This window comes from Manis javanica, chromosome 3, assembly GCF_040802235.1.
Source record: "Manis javanica isolate MJ-LG chromosome 3, MJ_LKY, whole genome shotgun sequence".
In the NCBI taxonomy this organism is placed as follows: Eukaryota; Metazoa; Chordata; class Mammalia; order Pholidota; family Manidae; genus Manis; species Manis javanica.
In genome coordinates, this window is record NC_133158.1 from 168173141 (window position 1) to 168192870 (window position 19730).

General features: G+C 35.2%; 1 protein-coding gene and 1 long non-coding RNA gene across 7 annotated transcripts in view; one reads left to right on the forward strand and one right to left on the reverse strand.

The window, feature by feature from the left end:
- PPP2R3A (protein phosphatase 2 regulatory subunit B''alpha) overlaps positions 1-19730 on the forward strand; it is a 219482-nt gene that overhangs the window by 134793 nt on the left and 64959 nt on the right. For all 6 annotated transcript variants that reach the window (XM_037022878.2, XM_073232349.1, XM_073232350.1 and 3 more), the window contains 4 exons: positions 5177-5251; positions 13424-13510; positions 16841-16997; positions 19412-19460. In XM_037022878.2, the coding sequence (XP_036878773.1) occupies positions 5177-5251; positions 13424-13510; positions 16841-16997; positions 19412-19460 (368 nt within the window). The remainder of the gene's footprint in view (positions 1-5176; positions 5252-13423; positions 13511-16840; positions 16998-19411; positions 19461-19730) is intronic.
- LOC140848501 (uncharacterized) overlaps positions 1-19730 on the reverse strand; it is a 218467-nt gene that overhangs the window by 93506 nt on the left and 105231 nt on the right. The gene's annotated exons all lie outside the window — the stretch shown is intronic.

Here is a 19730-nt window from a genome sequence, read left to right on the forward strand (position 1 = left end):
CAAATACATACACAGACTAAAAGTGAAGGGATGGAAAAAGATATTTCATGCAAGCAATAGGGAGGAAAAAGCAGGTGTTGCAGTGCTTGTATCAGACAAAATAGACTTCAAAGCAAAGAAAGTAATGAGACAAAGAAGGACATTACATAATGATAAAAGGTAAAGCGGTCAGTCCAACAAGATATAACCATTATAAATATCTATGCACCCAAAGCAGAAGCACCTACAAAGGTAAGACAAATACTAACAGAATTAAAAGAGAAAATAGAATGCAATGCATTCATTTTAGGAGACTTCAACACACCACTCATTCCAAAGGACTGATAAACCAGACAGAAAATAAGTAAGGACAAAGAGGCACTGAACAACGCATTAAAACAGATGGACCTACCAGACATCTACAGAACTCTACACCCAAAAGCAGCAAGGTACACATTCTTCTCAAGTGCACTTGGAACATTTTTTCAGAATAGACCACATACTAGGCCACAAAAAGAGCATCAGCAAACTCAAAAAGATTGAAATTTACCAACCAACTTCTAAGATCACAAAGGCATAAAACTAGAAATAAATTATAAAAAACAGAAAGGCTCACAAACACATGGAGGCTTAACAGCATGCTCCTAAATAATCAATGTATCAATGACCAAATTAAAACAGATCAAGCAATATATGGAGACATGAAAACAACAGCACAACGCCCAACTCCTGTGGGATGCAGCAAAGGCAGTTCTAAGAAGAAAGTATATAGCTCTCCAGGCCTATTTAAAGAAGGAAGAACAATACCAAATGAGCAGTAAATTCACAATTAATGAAACTGGAAAAACAACAAAATCTGTGGGACGCAGCGAAGGCCATACTGAGAGGAAAGTATATTGCAATACAGGCCCACCTCAGGAAAGAATAACAATCCCATATGAGCAGTATAAACTCACAATTAATGAAATTAGAGGAAGAACAAATGAGGCCAAAAATCAGTAGAAGGAGGGACATAATAAAGATTACAGCAGAAATAAAATCGAGAAGAATAAAACAGTAGAAACAATTAAAGCAAGAGCTGGTTCTTTGAGAAAATAAACAAAACAGATAAACCCCTAGCCAGACTTATCAAGAAGAAAAGAGAATCTACACACATAAACAGAATCAGAAATGAGAAAGGAAAAATCACTACGGACACCACAGAAATACAAAGAATTATTAGAGAATACTGTGAAAAACAGTATGCTAGCAAACTGAATAACCTAAAAGAAATGGATAGTTTCTAGAAAAATACAACCTTCCAAGACTGATCCAGGAAAAAAACAGAAAATCTAAACAGACCAATTACCAGCAATGAAATTGAATCAGTAATCAAAAAACATCCCAAGAACAAACTCTCAGACTAGATGGCTTCACCGCTGAATTTTATCGGACATTTAGAGAAGACATAATACCCATTCTCCTTAAAGTTTTCCAAAAACTAGAAGAGGAGGGAATACTTCCAAACTCATTCTATGAAGCCAGCATCACTCTAATACCAAACCAGGCACAGACACCACAAAGAAAGAAACTACAGACCAATATCCCTGATGAAAATAGATGCAAAAATACTCAATAAAATATTAGCAAACCGGGTTCAAAAATACATCAAGGATCATACACCATGATCAAGTGGGATTCATCCTATGGCTGCAAGGATAGTACAACATTCAAAAAATCCATCAACATCATCCACGACATCAACAAAAAGGAAAAAAACCACATGATTATCTCCATAGATGCTGAAAAAGCATTTGATAAAATTCAACATCCATTCACAATAAAAACTCTCAACAAAATGGGTACAGAAGGCAAGTACCACAACATAATAAAGGCCATACATGACAAACACACAGCCGACATCATACTTAACAGCAAGAAGCTGAAGGCTTTTCCTCAAAAATCAGGAATAAGATAAGGATGCCCACTCTCCCTGCTTTTATTCAACATAGTACTGGAAGTCCCAGCCACGGCAATCAGACAACACAAAGAAATAAAAGGCATCCAGATTGGTAAGGAAGAAGTCAAACTGTCACTATTTTCAGATGACATAATATTGTACATAAAAAAACCTAAAGACTCCACTCCAAAACTACTAGAACTAATATCTGAATTCAGGAAAGTTACAGGATACAAAATTAATACCTAGAAATCTGTTGCATTCCTATACACTAATGATGAATTAGCAGAAAGAGAAATCAGGAAAACAATTCCATTCACAATTGCATCAAAAATAATAAAATACCTAGGAATAAACCTAACCAAGGAACTGAAAGACCTATACCCTGAAAACTATAAGACACTCCTTAGAGTAATTAAAGAGGATTCTAATAAATGGAAATTCATCCTATGCTCTTGGGTAAGATTTAATATTGTTAAAATGGCCATCCTATCTAAAGCAATCTACAGATTCAGTGCTGTCCCTATCAAAATACAGCATTCTTTAACAAACTGGAACAAATAGTTTTAAAATTCATATGGAACCAAAAAAGACCCCGAATAGCCAAAGCAATCCTGAGAAGGAAGAATAAAGCTGAGAGATTATGCTCCCCAACTTCAAGCTCTACTACAAAGCCACAGTAATCAAGACAACTTGATATTTGCACAAGAACAGACATAGACCAGTGGAACAAAATAGAGTCCAAATATTAACCCAAGCATATATGTCAATTAACATATGATAAAGGAGCTATGAATATACAATGGTGAAATGACAGCCTATGCAACAACTGGTGTTGGCAAAACTGGGCAGCTACATGTAAGAGAATGAAACTGGATTACTGTCTAACTCCATACACAAAAGTAAAGTCAAAATGGATCAAGACCTGCACGTAAGTCATGAAACCATAAAACTCTTAGAAGAAAACATAGGCAAAACTCTCTTGGACATAAACATCAGCAACTTCTTCATGAACATATCTCCCCGGGAAAGGGAAAGAAAAGCAAAAATGAACAAGTGGGACTATGTTAAACTAAAAAGCTTCTGTACAGCAAAAGACACCATCAGTAGAACAAAAAGGCATCCTACAGTGTGGGAGAATATATTCATAAATGACTTACCCAATAAAGGGTTAACATCCAAAATATACAGAGAGTTCACGCACCTCAACAAACAAAAAGCAAATAATCCAATTAAAAAATGGGCAGAGGGGGCACTCTAACCCCCTGGGCAGCAGGGAGCACAGAGGCCCCTCACGGAGATAAATAGCCTCCCGGCCGCTCCCCCTCCAGCGCGGATCCACCATATCGGACCAGCAGCCTGAGGCAAGCCACACCCACAGCAACAGCGGAGATAAACCCCATAGCAGCCGGGCAGGAATCAGAAGCCCTGTCTGCACAGTTGCCCAGCACAAGCCACTAGAGGTCGCTGTTCTCCCAGGAGAGGAAGGCCACAAACCAACAAGAAGGAAAGTTCTTCCAGCCGTCACTCGTGCCAGCTCTGCAAACTATCTCTAGCACCATGAAAAGGCAAAATTACAGACAGACCAAGATCACAGAGACAACACCAAAGAAGGAGACAGACCTAACCAGTCTTCCTGAAAAAGAATTCAAAATAAAAATCATAAACATGCTGACAGAGATGCAGAGAAATATACAAGAGCTAAGGGATGAAGTCTGGAGGGACATTACAGATGCCCGGAAAGAGATTACAGAAGTGAAACAAACTCTGGAAGGATTTATGAGCAGAATGGATAAGATGCAAGAGGCCATTGATGGAATAGAAACCAGAGAACAGGAACGCATAGAAGCTGACATAGCGAGAGATAAAAGGATCTCCAGGAATGAAACAATATTAAACAAGTAGTGATTTTATAGCATCTTAGTATGCTGATGGATAGTGATTAATGGGGTATGTGGGGGGGATTTGGTGAAGGGGGGAGTCTAGTAAACATAATGTTCCTCATGTAATTGCTGATTAATGATACCGAAATTAAAATTAATATTAAAAAAAAGATGTAAGACATATCAACATCACATACTCCTTGTATGACTAAAAAAGACATAAATGACTTAAGTGATTTACCTTCTGAAATTATGTAATCTTAATCTAATCATGAGAAGAGATAGACAAGACCACTTGAGTCTACAGAATAAGTGACCAAAATTTACTGAAAATCAAAATCATGAAGTACAAGAAAAGTCTAAGGAACTGTGCCAGACTGAGAGAGACCAATGAGACACAAGACCTAAACTCAAATGTCGGATCCTGCAACAGAAAAAGACATTAGGGGAAAAGCTCTTAAAATTGAACAAGATCTGTAGTTTAGTATTATATCATGTTTGTTTTGATAATTGTACTATGGTTTGTAAATTGTTACCATTATGGGAAACTTGGAGAAGGGCATAGAAATCTCTCTGTAATATTTTTGTAACTTTTCTGTAGGTCTAAAATTATTTCCAAAGAAAAAGTTAAAGAAGTAATAAGTTTTAGATTTTGTTGGTAGGTATGTATAGTTACTGCTCTGAAGAAACAAAAGAAAAGAGAGACAGCTGATATCTGTACTTTGATGACTAGCCAATTAATATATCTGCTGTTGCAAATTTCTAATAGGTTCTCTAGTCATACTCAAAGTGCTTTAAATATAACTATTTCAAGGTTTTTAATATTCTAATAGTCTTCCCTGAGAACAAGATATCAGATTTTAAAATAAAATAAAATCCTAAATTGAAAACAGATTTGTCTACACAATTCACACAGTTTAGCATAGTTAACTACATGACTACATGACTATTTTTTTCAAAATATTCCCATGTCTCTAGGTTAAGAAAGAATCACTCTAGTTGGTTGTGTCTGTCCTTTCTGCGTTAAATTTCACTTAGCAACCCCTATCAAGCTCTGTGGGATCAGTTTCCCTGACATGCCTTGATATGTGATCATTACAGTATGTACCTTGAAGACATTTGATTTTCCAATCACCAGATAGCTAAATGAAAATTTTAACTTCTTGTTGAGCATCCTAACATCAAAAATACACATAAGTATGCTTGTTATAAAATTTGAATTTAATGCAATACTAAATTTTAGTGCATTGTTCAATATTCTAAAACAGTGAGTTTGCTCAGCTGGCAACTGATTGCATAGGAAGAAAAAAATTCTTTAGGAGCTTGGGGTGTTTTGTATGTTTGTTAATTCAGTTTTGGTTTTGATCTTTTTCAGGATGTGGTGGATACACACCCTGGCCTCACGTTCCTGAAAGATGCTCCAGAATTCCACTCCCGCTACATCACTACGGTAGGCTGGATCTTCTTGACGTAACTCCATAAGTCTCCTTTTATCACTCGCTGGTATCCAGGCTTTCAGAATCTCACACAAAAAGTAACATGACTATGATAGTTCATTTAAGTGGAAGGAAGTTACAGTAAAATTGAATTAACTATTTGTATCTATTTCCTTATATGTACCTGATGTTTAAAAGGGCTCTTGTAGACAAAATTATAGTAATATGTTCATTCGGTCTGAGCATAAGAGATGTACCTTTTGCTATGTCGTTAATATTGATACCCAGTTGATCTTTAGCATTTACAAATAAAACTGAATTTTCAGTAGCCTTTCCCAGAAAAATATGTGTCTGTAGTATCTCAAAGTTAGAAATAATAATGAAATAGCTTGCATGTAATCAGAAAACAAGTCATGTTAAAATTTAGCATGAATAATATAATCACAATCGCCTTTTATGAGGAGCTCTCCTTTTCTGTTTCTCATGCACAAACCTCATTTGATCAGTCAAAGGCAGGGCGTGAGTTACGAGTGAGAGCACACCCTGCAGCCTGTCCAAGCATGTCCAGCGTACTCTGTCCTAGCTCACAGATTACCAACTTTAGAGGCATTCCAAAGACAAGCCTGAGGGCATAGGTCACAGTCACAGCCACACTCAGATGAGATGGCCCTTGCCTCTGGTTCACATCCCCCAGAAAACGCCCTCAGCGTCCCTCCCTCTCATTTTTAGGGTACTTTTTGTTTGCCATGGATTCATTGGGTTCTGTCAAGTAACAGAATACTACCATTTTTTTTCTTATGTAGGAAAATCATTCTTTGCTTTTATGTTGGTTCTCCTGTCATAAAACTTTGTACGACTTTGAGCCAGAAGGTGTCACTGTCTTATCTAAGAGTATCTCAGAAGTTACTTTTGGCTGTTAACCACAACACTCTACTAAATTACCTCCACCACACTCTCCCTCGTTTCTCACTTGTATTACTTCTAACTGGTCTCTCTGCTTACACACTCATCACCCTACAGTCTAGTCTCCACAAAGCAGAGTTTTCCTTTGAAAGTGTCAGATCATGTCACTTCTCTGCTGAGATCCTCCAGTCATTTCCCTTCTCAGAGTAAAGCCAGAGTCCTTGTGCAGACTCCGTAATCTCCCCTCACCCTTCCAGCTGCTGCTCTCTGATGTGTTCTCCTACCACTCTGTGCCTTGCTCACTCTATTCGAGCCTCCTCACTGTTCCTGGAACAGACCAAACGCCCTTCTGCCTCAGGTGCTTTGTTCTCAACTCTTTCCTCTGCCTGGAGCACTCTTCCTGTGGATTTCCACATGACTCACCCTCTCACTTCATCCATACCTGTGCTCAGACATTCCCTTATCACTGAGGTCTTCCCAGACCATCCTCTGCCTTTTTCAGCCTTCTCACTCTGCCCCCTCCTCCTACACTCTCTATTCCTTTGTTTCGCTTTATTTTTCTTCTTAGCTTTTATATCATCTGATACCTAAATTTTTTGTTCGTTTATTGTCTGTCACTTTGTCTACAATGTAAACTCCATTAGAGCAGGGAATTTGTATGTATTTTTCACTACTGTATCTCCAATATATCTAGAACAGTGCCTAGTATGTAATAGACACATATATATATGTATTCACATAGTCGTAAATATATATTGAGTGAATAAGTTAAATTCTTATACATTGGAATTTAGAAGAATTCTACACATTAACTCTGGTTTCAGTCCCAAAGGGAATTACTTCATTCTGATTACTGACTGTTCTGAAAACTCAGGGCATATTAATAGCATAATATAGAATCTTCAGAATTGGAAAATATCTTAAAGATAATCTAGTCCAACCTACCAACTCAGAAAGTGTTCTCTGCAAAGGAACTTTTTATTGGAGTTAATTCATAGAAAAGATGTTAAAGAACAGAACTATAAAATAGAGATAAATTTTCTTTCTCTACACTTTCTAGTTTAATTAGTCTACTGAAGTATGATTGTTGGACCTATGATGGTCTGTGGTCATCTAGCAAGTGATCCCCAGGAAGCTTTATGATTTCAAAGTGAAAAGCCATGAAACAATTTTGTTGCATATAATTCACATTTTATGAGAAATTCTGTTATGTTAATCATTGAATAAAAACAATTCCAGTGGTCAATTAACATGATACAATTAATTATCTCTACAGACATTTTTCTTTCCAATAGACACATTTGGGTCCTTATCAAACTTATACTAAATCTGTTATTTAACACTGATAATCTTGCCTATACTCCAAAATTACCCCTTCAACAGATTTTTTGTTTGTCTCTTTTTACTGGCATTTTTTCTCAGTCTCTAATGGGATCCTTTTTTTCTTGATGTCTAAGCCACTTTATCTTCTACTTCCATATACCCTCCTGATTGATCTGGTCAACTGACACGACTTCAGTAGCCTTTAAGCGCCAAATGTGCATTTGACTTCAATCTGTCTCTGCATCCAAGATCATTCTATTCAATTGCTATGATATATATATATATATATGATATATTCTACTGACATATTTTATGGCATTTACATATTGTTTATACTTTTTTAATTTACATTTTATTGTTAGTATTATGCTGCTTTATCCCCAGTTCATAAAAATGAATCCATTACTCAGATGTAATCTTTAAGGTGTAAAATACTTGTGATGAAATATTAATAGGGCAACTCAAAAGAGCATCATAACATAAATACTAAACAAGATCCAATTAACAATACAGACTGAATCTGCATGTACTCTGATGTGTATCTGTGTATCAATCATACTACCATCCAAAAATGAAAAGTGTAAGTAAAATGTATGACAGTGAATATCTGGAAACAGAATCTTACTGGACTTGTTTTCTGTTCTCCCTAGTGCCTTTTCTCTTACAAAATTTGATCAAATAATGACATGAAGTCATTGAAACTTTTGCATTATTTCAGAATATAATGCATTTTTTCTAGAACAAGTGTAAAATAAGGTTTCTAGTATAAAATTAATTAATTTTATTGTTAAAGGCATAAAAGAGAACAAATTAGAGAGGCATTCTCTACTCTGCTAATGGCAAAGACAGATAAAATCACACTATTTGCAAGAAACTTACAAAGATCAGCCCCAGAATTAATGATAGATAACTCAGAAAACAAAACAAAATTAATTTATCATATGACCCTAGTGGAGGTTATATAATCTCAGTGGCACACAGTGTAGAACAATTTATGTTTTATTTGCATGCTAGAGTTATTCAGTTATTTCTCTTTACAGTTGGGAGAAACTGCTGACAGAGTATGACTCAAATATGCTAGTTTATATGTGGCATATATATGATGAAGAAAAGTTGGTCAACTTTTATTTTCTTTTTATCACTGAAAACCTTTGCTACAGGAAAATACTCTGTTTAATTACTGTGTCAGCTGTTTTTAGACTAGAAAGAGCACCAAGTATGCATACAGCAAAAATGGACACCACTACCACCCAAATAAGAGATTGCACCTAAGGTCACCCCATATTACTTATTTACAGGGAAGAGCTGGCACCTGAGAAGTAAGTCTCTTGATATTAAATGAAAATGAGGGTTCAAAGTACCAGCAAATAGCAGCCCTTGAGTTTGCAAAACAGAGAAAATACCAGTGAATAAAAGACTGCTTATCCTAACTGACATATGCTGACTTTTGAGGAAAAAGGTGCTTACATGAGTTTTTAAAATAAGTAATGAGATTGAAAATACTTCTTTGTGACACTGGTGCTGGTAATAGAGACATTTCTGTGGCTTGCCCAGATGGTGTCTCAGTGATATATTCAGTGTCCTGATTGTCCTGAATCCATTGTTGGACTATCCATTGTTCTAAATCAAGCTGAAATGCCAGGATTTTAATTGTTGATTAATTGTTGAGGATCTTAGGTATACTGATAATTCCTAAGACAACTAAGCTGTGATGGAGACTGCTCACCACTAACAGCTTAAATTTTTCCTCTTGAAAACTTTTCCTTTTGACAGAAAAAGAAATCATTTTATTAGATGGAGTTTTTTTAAGTCCAAATTCTACAGAAGACCATTAGAAATACTTTTTGGATCTATAGTAACCAGAGTGGATCAGGAATCCATTCACCACTCCCTACCAGGTAGACAAGCCATGCTTCCAGCATTTGAGTGTTACCTGCATTCAGGTTACTTGCAGTGAGCAATCTCTATAATTTCTGTCTGCATTCGATCCACTTGTCAAAAATGATCTGACAGAGCCAGCAAACATTTACCTGCATTTCTGGTGACCTATAATTGTAAGTTAGAGGTTTCCAATTTGATAGATGTAAAGAAAAAAGGAGAGGACACTGACTTATGATTCAAACTATCAGGTTGACTAGAGATTCCTTGGTGAAAATTTGTCAAATTTCATTCCTCTCACTGGTAGTAAACAATTATTCTTACAATTATTATTAATCTTTAAATTTTCTTTGGTATTTTTCAAGCTGTGATTAATTCATCTTTTATCTGCCTAAAAGTGGTAGACCAAAAGTTAGCAGGGGCAACAACTGTAATTAATGTAGAACCAGCAGCTACATGCTCTTACCACTAGATGGTGCCCCGACCTCGAGAAGCTAAAATGCTGAATCAGTAATGTGGAAACCAACAAAGTGCTGATGAAGTGGGGCCGCTGAATAAGATTTAGGCTATTGAAAAATAGAATACAGATACATTTTTTATAGTATTAAATAAGTAGGTTAGAGGCTAAAAAACAGGAAATGCTTAGCAGTCAAAAATTTTCACATTTAAAAATTCTCTCAAAAAGAACAAAAAAGAATAAAATAAAAATAAATACAAATTAAAGATTTAAGTGCAACTTCAGGCACTTCCATAAATAATGTAAAATATTTGAAGAGTATGTAAGTATAAAATGTAGATAGAAAACTAAAAATCAAGTAATAAGGACAAAAATCTAATAATGTTCAAGATGGAAAAATTTGGTGTAATAGTATTATTGAAATTGACTTTAATGTGAGAGAGGAGTCATGGTTATGATAAATTATATTCTTTGTGTTTATTTTCATATTTATACTTCTGTGCGAAAAATCCTCCATCTTTTTTATATATGAACTTCTGCCAAGCTAATGCTGAGAATTGTGTTCAATAAGACATACTCTGTGCCCTGAAGCATCTCAGTCTGAGTCTGACTGATTGGGGCCCATAGAGAAATTAAATACCAGCTAGTCCCAACTCCCACCTAATGTCAGAATCTAGTTGACTTCTGCCTAAATAATTCTGGTGAGAAGAAACCGCAGTACTTCATACGACCCGCTGTTTCACAGAGCTAATTGAGAAAACTCTTATATTTCAGTATCAGAGCATTTCTATCCAGTAGTTCTAGTTCCGCCCTCTGGTGCAACACAGAACAAGTCAGCGTCTTCTTCTACCTGATAACCATTTGGATCATGGTCACATCTACACACTCTAGTCTTATTTTTTCCTTAAGAGTAAACATGACTAAACTAGTATCTTTCACAATAATTTTGAATATAGTCCCCCTTACCTATTTCATGTTTTCTGTACATTTTATATGTGATCTATAAATTATAGACAACAAAACTGATTTATGTGAAATACTAATTAGAGACCTTTCTTGGGTTAGCATCCATCTGCTATTCAAAACTGAATAGTTAGTTATTCAACTGGCTATGAATCCAACCCATATGTCTTCATTATAAATATAACACAAAAGTCGTTATTACACAGCTTTCAAACTTCATTAATTTATCAAGCAGTTTTCCAAAGAAGACATACAGATGGCCAACAGGTACATGAAAAGATGCTCAACATTACTAATCATCAGGGAAATGCAAATCAAAACCACATTGAGATATCACTTCACATTTGTTAGAATAGCTAGTGTCAAAAAGACTATATATGTTGGCAAGAATGTGGGAAAAAGAGAGGTTTTATGCACTGTTACTGGGAATGTAAATTTGTGTGTCCACTCTGGAAAACAGTAGGAACGTGCCTCAAAAAATTACAAATAGAACTGCAATATATGATCCAGCAGCTCTACTTCTGGGTGTTTATCCAAAGAAAATAAAAACACTAATGTAAAAAGGTGTCTGCACCTCATTACAGCATTGTTTATAGTAGCCAAGATGTGAAAACAATCTAAGTGTCCATCAGTGGATGAACGGATAAAGAAGTTGTGGTGTATATATAAAATTTAATCTTATTCAGCCATAAAAAAGAATGAAATATTGCTACTTGTGACAACATGGATGGACCTTGAGGGCATAGAGAAAAACAAATAATGTTTGATCTCACTTATATGTGGAATCAAGTAAAAGAAAAACAAGTTCATAGATACAGAGACAAGAGTGGTGGTTGACAGAGATTTGAGGGAAGGAGGCATGAGCGAAGGAGGTCAAGAGATACAAACTTTCAGTTATAAAATAAATCAAGGCGATGTAATTTACAGCCTGGAGACTATTGCTAATAATACCATATTGCATATTTGAAACGTTCTAAGAGAGTTAATCTTAAAAGTTCTCATAAAAAATACAAAAAAAATAATTCTGTAATTGTGTATGATACAGGATGTTTAGCAGACATGTGATCATTTTACAATATATGCAAATATCAAATCATTATGTTGTACACCTGAAACTGATACAATGCTATAGGTCAATTATTCCTCAATTTAAAAAAATTATCAAGCAATTATTGACCACCTGCTTTGTGCAGAACACCATATCAGGCACTGGGATACAAGTCAAGAAAGACTTGGCTCCTTAGAGTTGAGAGGTGATGATGGTCAGCTGCATCAGCATTTAACAAATAACCACAGGATGACTGGAGGGGAATAGGTGACAGCAGGAGCACAGAAGCCAGAGCTGTACCCCTATTCTGGAGCCTCCTGTGGAGTTGGCAGTTGAGCTAGATTCTAAACGGTCAGAAGGAGCTGGCACTGATGGGAAGAGTGGGGTAAGAAATGCTGGGCCTTCATCCTGAGGCTTGTTTTTCCCTGTTCTGTTTGAGAATCACTGTCTTTGCTAAAGAATCAGAAGTAGAATAATGGTTTCGTCTTTCATTATGCCTACTCTTGGGATAGATGTCTTCCCTTTTTTGTTCTTAACACTAAAATAGTTTTTTAAAAGGATCTAACTTCTTCCATCATAAAACCACCAAAGGATACAGGATTTCTGTATTACTAGACAATCAAATCAAAGCCAAGTTACCATCATAACACCTGCCTAAATTGTTCTTCTCAACACTGCTGCCTTTTGGTGAACAAACAAAACTCATAGGTCAAAGAACAAATGGGTGGGAACAACCCCAGGCAAAACTGTTAAAAATACACTATGGTGGGAACTCTCTTGTCCCCTCCTGGCCTGAGTCCTCTCGCTTTATCTCTAAATAAAAATCTCTGCCTTGCTCTCCTTAAAAAAAAAAAAAAAAAGAATACACTATGACCTTCTCCCTCCGGGATTGCAGCCTCTGTCTTCCTCCTCTAACCCTCCCCTGTGCCAGAGCACACACATCCCCAATCTCAGACACATTGCTACCTGTCCCCTCCTCTCCCTCCTGTCCCAGGCTGTCTCCAGAGTTTCACATCTGTTAAATTCTTTAAAATTCTAACTTGTAACAAAATTGTTCATCCCTAAGGAAGGACTTGGAATATAAATTATCCCAGATGTACTTGAGTTTCCAGAGAGTCTGGAAGAGTAGAAGTCTTGAATAATTCCCTTATGAATAAGGTCATGATAACCAGAATAATGGCCCTCTTGAATCATAACACATTGGCAGTCATTCCTCTGACGCCTTAATTGTTAAGTCAGCGCATTGTGTATTTCCCACCTCATTTGCCTTCCCAAATATCCAGGCCAATAGCGCTACTTGAATCAGGCATCACTATGTAAGATGAGAAGTAAACAGAGAAACTGACATGTAGGCAGGCAGCTGGGAAATGCAGACTTATGAGCAGAGAATTTTTTTTTCTTGAACAATAGAGGCAGATGCAAAAATGCGTGTAAATAATATAGTCTATATAGTAAAATATTAAAATGTAGTGTTAATTTTTACTAGAAATTACACTTGACATAATCAAAAAGCCAAAACTTAGCATAGTTCAAAGTATATTTATAAGGTGGCTTTTGGTAAAGTATAGATATCTTCAATGTTTTTATTTGGCTTTGTTTTCCTTTTGGAACCAGGTTATTCAGAGAATATTCTACACAGTCAACAGATCTTGGAATGGAAAAATTACTTCGACAGAGATAAGAAAAAGCAACTTTTTGCAAGTATGCCTCTCTCGGAATTCGTATATAAAGAACAATTTAAATAATATTCTTCCTTCACTTAACAAATATCTGAATGCTTATCGTATGCAGGCACTGTCACTACTTTCAGTCAGTAAGCATTTATCAGATACCTGGGATGTGTTGGGGGGCAACAAAGATGAATAACAAGAGATTTTTGCATCAAGGCATGCATTCTGGAGCTAAAGACAAAAGTGGACAGGCAGTCACTCCTGACTTGAAAAACTCCACAAAAATGTAGAATTGAATATGCAGAGAAGGCTTTACAGAAGGACTAGCATGTAATCTTGACCTTGGAGAATATAAGGAGTTTACCAAGATAAAAAGTTACAAGAAAAGGGGATTATATATAGAGGAAGCAGCATAAGAAAAGGCCCAGAAGCATGTGAGTATCATGTTCAGGAACTGTGAAACAGTGAGAAGTGGCTAGTGGCTCATGGAGAGAGTGACCAGTGATGAGACCTCAGGGGTGAGGTGGGACAGAGTAGGGAAGGGCCTTGCAAAAGAAATAGAGGAATTTCAACTTGACCCTTTCAGCAGTGACTGTTTATCCAGCATCTACTGGAGAAAAACACAAAAAATTATTTTTAAGAAAAAATACATTTCATTCAACTATTTTATTTTGTCAAATGAGAGGGAAAATACTGACCACTAGTGGGAGCCTTTTACCGAGGTAATCTCAATGCCTGTTTGCTGAAAGTTCTATTAACTTAAAGTAATGAAGAGCAAAGTAATGATGATTTGGCCAAACTAGCAGCCCACAATAAATACACTAAATTCTTTTATTCTAAAATGAACAATATGATGGACAGTGACTGTAATGGGGTATGTGGTGGGAACTTGATGATGGGGGGAGTCTAGTAACCATAATGTTGCTCATGTAATTGTAGATTAATGATGCCAAAATAAAAAAATTTTTTTCAAGAAACTAAAAAAGGGAAAAAAAATGACCAGTAATCCTCGCAGTCATTGTTAATATTTATTGAACACCCAGTGCCTAGCTGGCTGGGCTTTTAGGTAATATGGGATGGGTTGAGATGGCAATAATTCCATAAAAGAAGCCTTATCACTTAAGAATGGTAATAATCCCACACATTCCTGAAGTATACTAGATTTTTACCTTCTGGAACATTATTTATTATATTCCCATATTCTTTTTACTGGTGATAAAATTTGAGTCCCAGATATGGTTAAATGACTTGTATAAAATCACACAGCAAGTAAGTGGCTGAACTGGAAATAGAACTCAAGTGTTCTGCTTCCTAGAGTGTGATTTATTTTCTCCCTTTTCTTCCCTACCCCTCTCCTTAATCTTCCTATTAGTTCTTGAATATGTGCTCATAGAACATTCAAGTAACAGGAACATATCTAGAATAATATGCAGAAGTCACTGTATCTTCTCCTTGCCATTTCATTCCCTTTCCCAGAGGGAACCCATGGTATCTGTGGTTTTATTCACTTACGTATCAGGATATCAGGGTATGTACATGGAATATTCATGGAGTATATAGTTCTGCTTTGTATGGCTCCTTTTATGAGTTTTTTTTTTAATATATGAGGTCATACTTATTATTCTGTTAACTTGGTTTTTTTCACTTAACAGTATATCTTAATATTCTTTTTATTTCCATTCACACAAATCTATCTCATTTTTTATGGCATAGTTACACTATCTATTCCTCTGTTGATGATGTTCAAGTCATTTTCTTACTTTTCTTACTACAATGATTCAGTGAAACATCCTTGTACTTTCCTCTTGTGTATATATGAAGAATTTCTCTGGAATGAACTACTAGAGGACAAAATCCTAGATCAAATAGTATGGGCATTTTCAATTTCATAGATCCTTCCTAAAAGCCTGTAGTAGTTCATACTTACATACATACTCACCAGCACCAGAAGTTACCCATCTTTTTCATTTTATGGCAATTTTAGCAGGTGAAAATGAGAGCTCCTTGCTCCTTAAGATTTGTTTTTTGTATGTATTCTGCTTTATATATGTTAAAGGGCATTTTATAAAACAAAACATTACAAGCAAGCTTAGAAAAAGAAAAATCATATTTTATTACCCTGATACAACTAATATCATTTTTATGTATTCTTCTAGTCTCATTCATATGCATATATGAATTTTAGGATTTTACATAGTTATTAGTGTATATAATCTTGTGTCCTGTATTCTGCACTCAGACCACATCACTTGCTTCCTTTGTATTTAGACTTTATAATTTTTACTAGTTGCATAATCTTCCATTGAGTGGATTTACATAATTTAATAATTTATATTGTTTTCAGTTTATAATACATTTGCATGATGAAATAGTCACGTTTGTCCCTTAAATGTTTTTCACCTTGAATTCCATTTTATTTTCTAATAATATTGACATGTGTTTTCTTTCTGTTATGACTTAACTAGTATATGTTTGTCTCTTTTTTAACCTTCCTTTTAAATTTTATTTTATACTTATCTCTTATGGACAGCATATACCTAAATCTATTTTTTGGGATTTGGTTTTATACTCAATCTGAAAATATTTTAATAAGGAGATTAACTCATTTATCTTAATTGTGATTATTGATATTTATGATCTTGTTTCTGCCATCTCATTTTGTTTTTTCTATTTCCTAAGTTTCTTTATGGTTTCTTTTATCTTTCTGAATCTTTCATTTCTGAAAATGTCTTCATTTATCTGTCCACTTACATAATAATTTATCTGATTATAAGAATTCTGAGTTCAAAATCTTTGTTCCCAGTGTTTTCCATAGGGTCACACAGTGAATCAGGGGAGACCCAGGTTTCCTTCCACCTAGGGCTCTGCAGCTCCACCCGGAAACCTTCTATGCCAGACTACCACACATCATTACAGTTGTATATATAAGTCACCATTGTGGTAAACTTGATTTTATTACAAAAAAACAAACCCTATAAGTGGATGCCCACTCTTTACAACTTTGAAAAGTTAAAAACAAGGTCAGTTTATGGCCATGTATTTAAGCCTGTTTTCTAATTGTTCCATGCTTGCTAGTCTGGGGACCTTTCCCTTAGTGATGGTCCATCCCATCCCTTTCCCTGTTTTTAAATCCTCCACAGCATCTAACCCTTTGCTAAGCATATTACAGAGCTCATAAATGCTTGTAGATTGATCAGTTGATTAAAGGTAGGATGAGGTTACCTATTAAAGTTCCAGGTTTGGTACGAAAACCAAAATTACTAATTTCATTTAAAATAAAATTTACTGGACTCTGTATAATGGCCAAAGCTGACTTTTCATTATTTTAAAATAAATTAATCCTTCTTTCATACCATTTCAGACTCTAGCTCTTTTGGAAGAAGAGGAAGATATAAACCAAATCACAGATTACTTCTCCTATGAACATTTCTATGTTATTTATTGTAAATTCTGGGAACTAGATAGTGATCATGACCTCTACATCAGCCAGGCCGATCTATCTCGATACAATGACCAGGGTGAGTGTTTCAATAGATGTTAAGGCTTAAATATTTTGAAGGCAGCCAGAGTTATATAAATTGTCCCCACTCATTATGGAGAATTCCCATTTTTTAAATTCTTTATCAATTTAAGTCCTCTTTAAAGACCAAGAATTTTTAAGTGGGAATGGGTAAAGATAATAGTTTTTCATTTAGAAGCCAGGTATAGGAGGAGGGGTTTGGAGGTAAGCAATTAGAATCTTAGCTTTGACGAATTGGCAAGTTGTTAGTAGTGATGTTTATTTTCTGATGATGAATTGAATAAGATCCACATCTCTGTAAAGTTTATTTGAAAAAGAATGTGTATGAACCTTTATATATTTCCCATTTTACAATACTTATAAACAGCCAAGTTTGAAAATGTTTTTAACTTGCCAGTGTTTTCAAGGATTCTTACAGAAACTTACACTTTTTTTTGGAATTTAGTTGGGAAATACGTCCCAGCTGTCAGACAAAAGATATTTTCTCCACAGATGAATTTGGTATATTTTTCTTTTATCAGAAAACAAAAATTATACATGATATTACCCTTTTTGACTCATTTTTACTAGTAGGAAACTTAGAACCTATTACCTGCTGATTTAATATTCTTAACCAAGCACCAAGAACAGTGATTCATTCTTCTCTCGTAAGATTGTCTCTGTTCCTGTTCTTAAATGTCTCCTCAGCCACTGTTGATTTTTTTAAATCAGCCTTTAGCCTTTTAGATGTAGTAGAATACAAATCTTAAATGTACTGAATTTCACCTCTTCTAGTTGGTATATCTGACTAATGGTATATATCTTCATTATGTCTGGTGTAAAGTTTCATAGAACTTTTCATATTTAAGAAATAGAGTTCCACCTCTCAAATTCTGAGGTGCCAGTTGGGTATCAAGAGGAAATACCCAAATGTACTTATTAAATAAATAAGTATTTAGTACTATATCCACCCTTCTTCAAGCTATCATATCTTTCTGTCAGCAGAATAGCATACAGATGGAGATATTTATAGGTGTATCAGATCAGCTTTATTAGCTATACACCTTCTAACTGCCAGTGGCCAGATCATCTGTATAATATGAGCCAGCCTCCAGGAGTCATGCAAAACCCTATGGACTCTAAAGCACCCTCTTGGGCTAATAAAACCATAACTCTCATTAAGTGCCAAAATATTGTATATACACACATGCAAGTCATTAGAGGTGTGTTAAAGGGATGAAATCCAGAAAAGCAGGCATCTAGGCTGCATATTGAAGGGGCCACTAAAACTACATAATTGCCCACCTACCACCTGTCCTAAGGGACAGTATGATCTTCACTTTCAGGAGGCTAAACCTTCCAAGTCTAAAAAAGATTTTCAAAAAGCCTTTAAGTTTCGAATTAAGTGTCCTTGCCTTTCCTATATAGCCCTTTTTTTCTAACCAGTACAAACTATTAACCACATACATCAATGCTCAGCGAAGTCTAGAGGGTCCTTATGTAAGCTTTGGTATGTGGCCAGGCATGGCTGTACTGACACCCATATTCCCAACATTCTTCAGCCAAACTAATTTACCTTTATGTTGATTATACCTAACTCTGCTAAAGATTTAGATGCTGATAGCTGCTAACTCTCTAATGACCTCATCACTGGTGCTTAAATTTTAGATTGCCATTTCCTAGGTCACTTGTTAAAAAAACAGATTCCTATTCTTATCACATCCCTAGGTCTGAGATCCATTGGCATCTCCTTTTTTTCTTTTTTTTAGCTAATGCCTTTAGTTATTTTGAACCCACAGTGAGGTACACCACTAGATTCCCTATGGTCTATCATCAAAAGCAACATATGATTTTAAGATACAAGTGTCTCTCTCTTTGAATAAGATGTACTAAAGGAATTTCTAAAAATCACACATTATGTTATTTCCTGGACTTTTATGGAATGAGAATGTACGAAAAGTAGTTTCAGTATCTTTTATAAAATTATACTTGAAAGTATTGTTTTTTGTTTTATTCGAAGTCACATTATAATTAGAAGCTGACAGTCAGTTCCTCTTTGAAGTTAATGCTAGGATAAAATTTGTCTTGTTTTAGAGTGAAAGTCCTACTGGATAACAATATCAATTCAAATTCTATACATTTTTGTGTTGTCAGAATGTTCAGAATGAATTTGGCACTCAACTATATTAATACATCCCAGCTGTCAGGCATATCGATTTGCCTACTTTTTTAAATTATTGATTGAGTATACTACCTCAAATTCTTACTTTCAAAAAGAATAAATTATACATAAGTAAAAATTTAACTACTCATATTATCATCATGGAAGGTTATTATGTTTTAGCTCGTGGTTACTGAAAATAAATTTGCCAAAAGTATTCCCTTTATGCAACATGTTTCTAACTAGTTTTGTACTTTCTTATTTATATTTAGCTTCATCAAACAGAATTATTGAAAGGATATTCTCTGGGGCAGTAACAAGGTAAGAAAAAGCATCTGAGTTTAAAAATTAACTAAAAGTAAACTGTAACAATTTCATTTTTGCAGGGCTTCCTGTAAAATTTGGCAGCATAATACCCTATGAAACATACAGGCCTGGCTTTATACAAAACAGTAGTAATTCTTTAACATGCAGGCATTAGTCCTTTACCTAAGTATAGGCAACAGTGATCCTGGTTATTTGCATTCAAATTTGAAACCAGATTTATTTTCTCTTATCTGCAAATGCCCTTTGATTTCACCCTCTAGATTT